Here is a 10,688-nt window from a genome sequence, read left to right as displayed (position 1 = left end):
GAGAAGAGGAGGCTGAGGGGAGACCTGATCGCCCTCTACAACTACCTGACAGGAGGCTGTAGGGAGGTGGGGGTCGGCCTCTTCTCCCTGGTAACAGATGATTGGACAAGGGGGAATGGTTTGAAGCTGCGCCAGGGCAGGGTTAGGCTAGACATTAGGAAAAACTTCTTCACCGAAAGGGTTGTCAGGCTCTGGAATGGGCTGCCCAGGGAGGTGGTCGAGTCCTCCTCCCTGGAGGGGTTTAAAAGAAGGATAGATGAGGTGCTTAGGGACATGGTTTAGTGGTGGGATGGCAGCGTTAGGTTAAAGGTTGGACTCAGTGATCTCAAAGGCCTTTTCCAACCAAAGTGATTCTATGATTCTAAGAAATACAGTACTGATGGAGAGATATACATACAAAAAAGACATATATTCCCTTCCGACAGCCTCTCAGAGTTCCACTGACTCCTTGTTCAAATAGTTTAATAGTATCCCAGTACTACTTTAGTACCACTGCCAGATACCCACTATTGATGCCAGGTGTTAGACAGAAATAAGTCCTTCTTGAAGTTGTTTTCTATATTGTGACTCTGCTGTGTTCTTGGGTCGCATGCACTCAGTGTGCTCCCATGATCCCAGCTGTTTTTTTAAAAAATGTCTGCTGGGAGTATACAAGAAGCTCAGTATTTTCTGAGCCTCCATGGAGTGAAGAAAAAGCAAAGCAGCTCACAGGTTGCATAGGTTTTTTTGTTACTGCCTGTGGCTATCCATTTTTAATGCTTTGACCATAGCAGGTTTTGTTTGTTTCTGACATACTTCTAGGATTGTGTTGATTTGGGTTGCATATAGAATTAATTCCACATGTGAGGATTTTTTTTGTTTGAGATTTAAATTTCTCTCTTTCATGGAAATTTTCTTCATAGTTACAGAGACTTTCTAGCTGTCATTTAGTACTCATTCACATAGTGCCGGGTCCTGCACTTCGGTCACAACAACCTCCTGCAATGCTACAGGCTTGGGGAAGAGTGGCTGGAAAGCTGCATGGCAGAAAAGGACCTGGGGGTGCTGGTTGACAGCTGGCTGAGTATGAGCCAGCAGTGTGCCCAGGTGGCCAAGAAGGCCAACAGCATCCTGGCTTCTATCCTGTCTTGTATCAGAAATAGTGTGACCAGCAGGAGGAGGAGAGAAGTTATCGTGCCCCTGTACTCAGCACTGGTGAGGCCGCACCTTGAATACTGTGTTCAGTTTTGGGCCCCTCACTACAAGAAAGGCATTGAGGTGCTGGAGCTTGTCCAGAGAAAGGCAACAAAGGTGGGGAAGGGTCTGGAGCACAAGTCTGAGGAGCAGCTGAGGGAACTGGCATTGTTTAGCCTGGAGAAGAGGAGGCTGAGGGGAGACCTTATCGCCCTCTACAACTGCCTGACAGGAGGCTATAGTGAGGTTAGGGTTGATCTCTTCTCCCAAGTAATAAGTGATAGGACGAGGGGAAATGGCCTCAAGCTGAGTCAGGGGAGGTTTTGATTGGACATCAGGAAAAAATTCTTTACTGAGAGAATGGTCAAGCATTGGAACAGGCTGCCCAGAGAGGTGGTGGAGTCACCATCCCTGGAGGTGTTAAAAAAATGTGTAGATGTGGCACTTTGGGACATGGTTTAGTTGGCATGGTGGTGTTGGGTTGATTGTTGGGATTGATGATCTTGGAGGTCTTTTCCAACCTTAATGATTCTATGATTCTGTGATTTCTCCTATGAGAGAGAGATGTCTAAGATAATTTTGTTTGGGGAAGACCCACCTCCAAAGGAAATATAATGTGGATGTGCTGTGTTTAAGTCTATTTAAGCATGATTATTGGGGTTTTTTCTGTGTCCAGGTTTGGCTTTGTGTGTTTTAGACTACCTGAATTGGGTTTCTAAGCATTTTCAGTGACCTCAGGAACTACCATCTCCAGAACTCTGTTATCCAAAGTTCCAGCTTTCGTTCATGGTAATTCAGCAAAAAAAAAAAAGTCCTTAGTAAAAGAGCCTGCCTGCTGAGAGAAAGTGAAGAGATCCCTTAGGAAAAGCTCCAGCTACCTTCATCAGTCTTTTACTGAGATCTTGGCAGCAGTGACTAAACAGTCACATAAAAGAAGAGGATATAATAGTCTGTCTGTGCCTTGACAAATAATTACTCAGGGGAAGATGTTTTCAGGAACTGAAATTGCAGTTCATTATGCTTGTTTCTTACTCTTGATGATTTTCTTGCAACAACAAAATCCACAAGAAGTTAGCAGAATGAATCTGCCCAAAGCCCATTTTTGTGTAGTTTTTCTGTCCTTTAGTTACAATTCAGATCAGTACCTTTCCTATATGTGGGATAAATATCTGTCTATCTCTTGTTAGCTCTTAGCCAGAGAAAGTTGTGCAGAAATGATGAAAGAAGTTACTAAAAAGCTTTATTTATCATCCTTGTTTCCCTAAAGTTAATATCAAACCCTATGTTAACATCTGTTGGGTCATGATATACCATTTGACGTATGCATTTATTGCTGTACAGTCAACAGACAGCATTATAGGGATCATCTACCCTATTGCATTTCCAGAGTATATGGTTTCTTTCTTAAAACTCTGTTTGTTCCTGAGAGTCAGGAAATTATTTGTGTATGCTCAAAACCAGTATAGTTGAACATGGTGTTGAACACATTGTGTTTTGCATGCAAAAAGTCACTGCTTTGAGTCCAGAAACCTCAACTTTCAACAGCTTAGGATCAGGTTGTTTTCTGGTAGAATATCTTTGTCAAAAGAGTAGAGAAATTGATAGCTCAGTACTGATGTAACTGTAGCTGAACAAACTGAACTTTGTTAGGATTAAGAATGAATTACTTCAACTGGCAGAGCCCCGCAAAATTAAGATGGAGCTCTAAACCATTTAAAATCAGAATCCCCCCCTTGTGTAATGTAACAACACTAATACGTGTGGCAAGGAATAAGAATAGAGGAAAGAACTCTGAATGCTACCCTTTAATAACAATTAGGGGAGCATTTTTGTTCTCACAAGATATGCATCTCCCATAGTTTCCCTTCAGAAGTAAGAGTTACATGTGACAAGAAGATCTAACATATTTGCATCCTGCCATGTATTTGGTAGAAAGTTTGCCAGTTGACCCTTCTGACTGCTTCTACAATAGACCCCTGCCATTCTGTCTGAGTACTTAACAGGAAAAAAAAGCTTAATTCAGTGTCTTCTGTTTTCAGGTAGTTAGAAGGTAGTTTTTGCAAGAAAAACGCTGCCTTTCAAATCCAAATATTAGTTTGAAAACGTCATTCTAATGGAGTGTTTGAGTAATAGGAATTAAAGGACAGTCACCCATTATAGCTGTTCTGATCTTGAAAGTAAATTAGAACATGTCAATATGAGTTAATCGCCCAAGGATATGAATCTTTTGCTCCCAGTGTTTGTGCGTGTTCTAAATGTAGCAGTTCACACTGTTCTCTCTTCTTGACTGGATGTCACTTGTGTGCTTGTCACAGAAGCTTGCAGATTAATCATCAGTTTTACTAGTGATAGTGGCTTAGACACTTTGAATGTCAGGAAATACACAGCTATGTTAATAAAGATGTTTGAAATGCCTTAGTAAAATAGCTTGTGATGCAGGCTGGCATGTCTGGTACAGTAGTAATTGAGAAAATACATGCTTTTCACACAGATATAATTTCCTTGGTTTGTTTTCTTGAGTTGTGCTGAGAAGTACATGGTTCATGTTTAAAAATAGTCATGTTAATGTAAAATTTGACCCCAAGCGTTCAGGAATGTGCTGTATTTCTTCCCCAGCCAGAATCATTGCCTTCATACAAGATTGAGTGTTTAGTAATGCTAATGGGTTTCACTGTTAACTTTTTAACAGCAGAATGTGTCACTTTCTTCCCTTTTTTTCAAATAGATATGGACTAAATTAAGATATAGTTGGAGGATGTTGACAAGAAATGTTATCCTGTTGTTACCTCACTTTTGAAAAACATGAAATTATCTTTTTTTTTTTTTTTTTTTGTCTCACAGCCTTCTTTCTTCAATAACATACTCTCCCAAATCTGAACGTAAAACACCTGAGCCTTTAATACCAGCAGACAGTGATAATGAAAAAGGGGAAAGGAACGGGAAGAAAGTCTGTTTCAGTGTGACAGGCGATGAACAAGAAGATTCTGGTCATGATACCATCAGCAACAGGGATTCTTACAGGTAACTTTATTAATATTTTTATTTGTCAACTGAAACAAACCTCTGGGTTTGTAGACTGTCAAGTGGCCATGAGGACTGTCAGAATATAATGATTCTGACATTTCTAACAGAGGAATAACTAGCATCAAGATGTGTTACAAGATGTGTAAAATAAACTCTTTTCTGAGTACAGATTAGTTATTAGACCTCAGTATCCCTAAGCTTTATTGGATATCACAGCCAGAGCTGTAAAGCTTTAGTTCAGATTAGTTTTCTTATAAAAAACAGAAATAATTTATTTTGTTATGTTTCCCAACAACAGACCAAATATCTGCTATGGAGAGCAAGATGCCAGAGCCACCACTCTTGCTGATCTAAAGGAAAAATACCCTGATTTCTCAACATATATTCCTCCTTCACATACCTTCGTCCACTCAAAATATTGTAGCATCATCTCATCTCTAGAATTCATAATGCATCATATTTACTGTGAATGAAAATACAAAGAATTTTGAAAAGGAAGGAGTAATTATAGCAAGCATAGGTCTTACAAAGATTATTTTCTGTTGCTTAGAGAGAACTGGTTAACTACATGATATAAAACCTAAATTAAAATTTTAGCTGCAAGTAAAATATGGGTTCATTATTTGTTCATTATCATGGTTCATTATTATGCTCAGAAAGTAGAATCTCAGTAGGGTCATCGTTTTTCTACAGAACCCTGTGTTGCTGAGATCTCTTTCATAAGCTAATATTTGATTACTGCAGCATGATAGAGAGGAACTCTTTGTCAGAGTAGAAACAGAAATATACATCTAAATTTGAACAGAAACAAATGTAGGGATAATTTGCACAGATTAAGTTCATCTTGTTCTAATCATGGTGAACACACAAGCAAAGTGCTGTTGCAGCTGAAGTGTGTTTAGGGGTTTCTGCATGTTCACGATGCATCAAAACAACTGTGTGGGAGCTGCTCCAGTGGTCTGCAATTGCTCCAGTTGGGAAGTTCCCCAGCTAGCACAAGATTTGTATGTGGAGAAAGAGGGTGTGACTCAGGACATGACTGTCTCTTAGTTTAAAATATTTTCTTTATTCTAATTCCAGTCATTTATAGTCCATTCTGACTGTTTAGGAATGATAAAATCTAGGGTTCCATATGCAGAATAATCATAAAATCTGTGAGTTTAAAACAATTGTTGGAGTGAGATTGGAATTTTTTGTTTATTTGCTTAAATAATTACATTAGGTAATGCTTAAAATCTCAGATCCCATAATGCCACTGTGGTTATTATTAGAAGTAGAAGGCTAATTTCAGCCATTAGAATGCTCTCATTTTGTGTTGTAGGGTCTCATTATAAACCTTACAATACAACACAATAAAAATGCAGAATGATATAGCCAATACATCTAATCTGTTTCTCATTTCCCTGTGTTTTATTTTCTTATGCTCTGCACAATCCACTTTTAAATAACCTTCATCTTCCCTTTGGAGACTTTAATAAGTGCATAGAGTTAGTTAGAAAACATTTCTTAATATCCAGCCAGAAATTCTGAATACTCCTTGGGACTGTTCACCCTCTGTTAGGAACATGTTGTTACTCATGTCTTTTCATCTGCTTAATGGATCTGATAGTAATTTTATCATATTGCTTCATTTAAAAGTTTTCCCTACTCACTTACCCGGTTGGCTACAGGTCCAAAACATATACCTTAGCCAGGAAACGCAAGTCAGGATGCCAAAACTAGTAAAAGACCACTTCTGTATTTACAAAAATAAATAAGTAGGGAGCACATGGGTACATGTATAACTGCAGTATTATATATAAAATATAAATAAGTACATCTTGGTGAATGGGTACACCCAATTCATAAAACCAAAATCAGATTATTATATATGAATATCCTTTAAGTACACTTCTACATTATCTTCTATTCACTTGGGTTTTTAAGACTCCCTCTGCTGGATAATTACTTAAGCATTTCCTGCATTGAAGCTAAACAATCTTCATGTGGCTAAATAACTCTAAAGACTTTGAATTCAAATTTATAGCATTTTTAGTACGAAAGGCTATGTTTTACTCTGTTTATGCTGCAGAAGTAGGTATGTTCTCCATCTATTTTCTGTACAGAGCAATTTATTTTTGAGAGAAAAGAGCAGGAAAAAAAAGTACACATTTTAATCTCCACATGTCCTTACTAGAGCAATGTCGTTGACCTTTTGTATGCATAGAAGTTTTCGTGGAAGTCACAGATGTAAATGTCTATAACTCTCTAATAAAATGAACAGCTGGAAGAGGGATCATAAACTATATTTTGGCTGGCAGGGAAAAATAATCTGTAATTTGAGTTTTGGTGCTATTCAAATGGATTAAATCTCTTCTGAGCCCATTACGGACTCTAGTTTGCAAGTCATAAACCAGAGTATTTCATCATTTGTATTAGCTATGGACTAGCAGTACGGAATTTAAATGCAGAGTTACCAAAACAAAAACACTTGAGGCCACAGTTTCAAAAACTGTCACTTGTGTAAGTAAAGTTTGTTGTTTTGCATTGAAAGTGTATATTACCATTCTGCAAGTACTTGTTCACATGCAAGGTGAAGGGAGACAACTGAATCATCTATTTTGGGAATCTGGTCCTGTGAGTCCTACCAGCATTGCAAATTAAATGATAGCCTAAGTACAGGGATCTTTATGATTGATAAAGAATTGTACAGACCATCTTGTCATTAAATTTAAAAGGGGAAAAGGGGAAGAATTTCCATAATTTTGATACAGAACCTGTGTGAAAGGACATGACTTTATTTGGTTTTTTGTTATGTGTTTTTTTTTTCAAGTGATTGCAACAGCAATAGGAACTCCATTGCCTCATTCACCAGCATTTGCAGCAGTCAGTGCAGTTCTTACTTTCACAGTGATGAAATGGATTCAGGTATGTTTGGAAAAGTCAGCTATGAATCTGTCATCTGTTCCTTTTACTCAGTTTTATTCTTTTCATTTGTGGGGCAGTTTTGTTGTTTTTCTTTTAAAAATTGATCCTCCTTGGTAATAGAAGTGTAGCATTTTTCTTCTGTCAAGCTAGTGCTGCACTTAAAGAGTCCTGTGAAAGAGAGCCAACATTCCAGCATCTCTGTGAATAGACTGAATTAGTTAGAGCTCTTAGAGTCACTGCTTTTAACCACTTTCATGCCTTGACCTTGACAGTGTGTTGTGTTGCACAGACTAAGGAGCATTTTAGGTGAGTGTGGAATGCTCTCCCAGCCTGTGTCTGCACCCGGACGGCAGGATACGGCTGTGTATGTTTGTAGGAAGGAATGTGAGACCCCATAGAAGCACATTCTTGTTTACGCCATGACAAATTGAATTTAAATAAATGCAGCTGCTAATAGGAATGAGATGGGATTTAACTGCGTGGGGTACAAGGTCATATACTCAGGGACTAATAATAAAAAATATTTGCTCTAAGATGGGAGTTTATCATTTGGGAATGATTTAGGAAAAGAAAGAACTGGGCATATTAGTAGAATATGAGCCACCACTGAGACTTGGCCATAGAGAAGGCAAATTTTATCGCTAGTTGTAGCAGGAGAAGTATTTTCAGTTGGGACAGGGAAGTATTAATGACATTATGCAAGGTATCTGAGATACCTTGTGAATAATGCAGTTCTAAGGCGGCTATTTCCCAGAAATGATACGTTCTTACAGAGCTGAACAGATACAGAGGCAAGGATGAAGGACATAGAGAACTGGTAATAAAAGAGGAGACCCAGGGTCTGTATCTTCAACTTAAGGTATAAATGAGCTGACGTGCACTTGTGCAGCATCAGGCTGAAGTACCAACTGAGGTGCCTAAAAGCACATGTCTGTGCTAGCCAAGGGCAGATACAGTGTTCAAGTTGATAAATAACTGTGACTCAGTGAAACTCCCGCTCTCCTGACGACTTAATTTTCTCCTACTTCCAAAGCTAACCTGGTTAACTCTAGATCAGGGCTCTTCGGCACCGTGCTCCATCTGTTGCAATTAAAATCCTGTGAAGGGTTATAACTACTGGCTGTAAGGACATCTAAAGGAGCTTAAAAAAATCAAGGAGAGAAAAGTGCTATTTAAGTGCTTCACTGACATAAGAAAAATGAGTCTAGAGTGACCATGAATAAATTTGGATTATAAATTATCAAGTGGCTACTTCTTATCTGTCACTGCAACAGCAAGGAGGAAAACCAGTTTTAAGCTCAATTTTTCACAGCTTTTGAAAGAGTTCAGGTTGCATCACCCGTTGTCCGAGAGAGCGAGTGACTGAGGGCAGTGACCTAGGAGAGTCCTTCTCCTTTGTACTCTCTTAGGAAATTATATGGTATGTGCTACCAAAAGCTTCATATCAATTACATTATTTGGATGCTCTATTTGTGTTGAATTGCTAAAATCTCAGAACCATTTAATTAGTAAGAACATTAAGATTGTAAATTGTCTGTAGAGTCCCTATAAAAATTTTATGGTGAATGCATTTCAGTGACTTTGTGGTCTACTATATTAGCTTCACACTACTTACCCATTTAGTCTGCTGTTTAGGATGTTCTCTGGCATAGAAGAATTGTGTGTTCTGGTCACAGAACGGTTGAGGTTTGAAGGGACCTCTTGAGATCGTCCAGTCCAATCCCCTGCTCGAGCAGGATCATCCAGAGCAGGTTGTCCAGGACCATGTCCAGTTGGGATTTGAATATGGTTCTTTCTCCTAAGAGCTATTTCAGTATTAATGAGTGAATGCAAAACATGTAGGGAGAACAGTTACTGTAATCCTGAAAGCCTAAGGATCAGTCTGTGTGCAAAGCAGATTATCTGAGCTACAGAGGGTTTGGAAAATACGCTGAAACTTCTAAACAAGTTTTCATTTTAAAATGTTTTTCAGGCGATGAACTTCCCATAAGTGTTCGAATCTCCCATGATAAACAGGACAAGCTCCATAGCTGTTTGGAGCATCTTTTTGGTCAAGTATGAGATTATTTTTCTTGGCGTTCATACTAATGTCCGTGTTTGAGCTAAGATGTCTTTAGCAAATACTTCTTTTTCTTTTTACTTTTGCTTTCCACTGTTTACTGGATGGTATGTATTTACTCATTCTCCTTCAGATTTCTGTAAACAGTTCAAAACTATGAATTAAACACATCCTTAGATTTAGTCTAACATTCCCTAGCTTGTTACTTTAACTAGACCCGTTAGGTAAGAAAGAATCCGAAGCTGTTTTTCTGTAGAACATAGTTCTTAAAGAAAGAATTTCTAATTGTTGCTGTAAAAAACATCTTTCTCACAGAACCTTGATCCCAACAGGTCGATTCAATTGTCAATCTTCTGAAAGGACCAGCTGTGATGAGGGCCTTTGAGCAGACAAAATACTTCACACCAGGTCGAGGCCTCCAAGGTAACATTTAATTTTATCCATGACAATCAAAAGGCAGCTTGAAGGGTACATGGAAATGGGTATCTACTCCTACTCGCTGAGCTGGGTGTTAAAGAACTGATTTTGCTTAATCTTGGTGTATTCTGTGATAATTGATTGTTGAAATTCTTTTTAAGTAGATCTTATTCTTAGTTGAAAACTGCCTTCTTACACTTTTATTGCACAATGTAAGAAAGAATTTCAGGTTTGTTGGAAAGTCAGCTTTAAATTGTAGGCTCGGAACTGACCATAGAATTGTTGAGGTTTTTGAAGCAAGAAATGGGGTTTGTATATTGTAGGTGTTTTTATTACATTTTTGTCCCAACTACTGAAGCCATTTCTGATCTATTTTATTACTAATGCCAGATTTTTATTATTTTTGTAGATCTATTATTTGTGGAGTTGATTTATAAATAATTTGCAAATGTAAATTTATAGTCACAGTAATATTTATGCCAAATGCATGCTTATATAAGGATTATTGATGGTTTAAAAAAAATCCTATATGTAATTTCAGATCCTCTGCTAACACTCACATAGTTGCTTAAGTCCAAGTATATAAATAGGTATCTGGTGGTAGCCATAAGATTGTGATGAAAAATGCAAAGGACTTCTTTCAAAGAACCGAAGTTTTTTAAAAAAAAAAAAAGAAGGAAGAAAAAATCTCAATGGGAGACTGCCTGTTGTACTGTGTATAATAGGTTTGATTATGATTTTATTGATCCTGCATATGCCTTTTGGCAAAGCAAATTAATTTTAGATGGCTAGAGGGTGGATCTTTGGCTTTTATAAATCACCAAAATCCCACTGAAGTCAACAGAGCATAATTATCTGGTTTTTCAAAGCTTGATATACTTCCCTCTCACTGAATTTGCATGGAAGACCACACAACCTCCTCTTTTTTTTTTTCCCCTTTTTTTTTCCTTTTTTCCTTTTTCCCCTTTTTTTCTCTTCTTTTTCCTCTTCTTTTTCCTCTTCTTTTTCCTCTTCTTTTTCCTCTTCTTTTTCCTCTTCTTTTTCCTCTTCCATCCCCCCTCTTCCATCCCCCCTCTTCCATCCCCCCTCTTCCATCCCCCCTCTTCCA

General features: G+C 38.1%; 1 protein-coding gene across 1 annotated transcript in view; it reads left to right on the top strand.

The window, feature by feature from the left end:
• PREX2 (phosphatidylinositol-3,4,5-trisphosphate dependent Rac exchange factor 2) overlaps positions 1-10,688 on the top strand; it is a 189,038-nt gene that overhangs the window by 118,367 nt on the left and 59,983 nt on the right. Inside the window, exons 27-30 of the mRNA XM_009634464.2 lie at positions 4,015-4,194; positions 7,010-7,104; positions 9,077-9,159; positions 9,496-9,586. Of these exons, the coding sequence (XP_009632759.1) occupies positions 4,015-4,194; positions 7,010-7,104; positions 9,077-9,159; positions 9,496-9,586 (449 nt within the window). The remainder of the gene's footprint in view (positions 1-4,014; positions 4,195-7,009; positions 7,105-9,076; positions 9,160-9,495; positions 9,587-10,688) is intronic.

The sequence above is a fragment of the Egretta garzetta genome, unplaced genomic scaffold, assembly GCF_000687185.1.
Source record: "Egretta garzetta isolate BGI_Z169 unplaced genomic scaffold, ASM68718v1 scaffold251, whole genome shotgun sequence".
In the NCBI taxonomy this organism is placed as follows: domain Eukaryota; kingdom Metazoa; phylum Chordata; class Aves; order Pelecaniformes; family Ardeidae; genus Egretta; species Egretta garzetta.
Note: the sequence above shows the minus strand (reverse complement) of the source record. Positions and strands in the feature narration are given on the sequence as shown.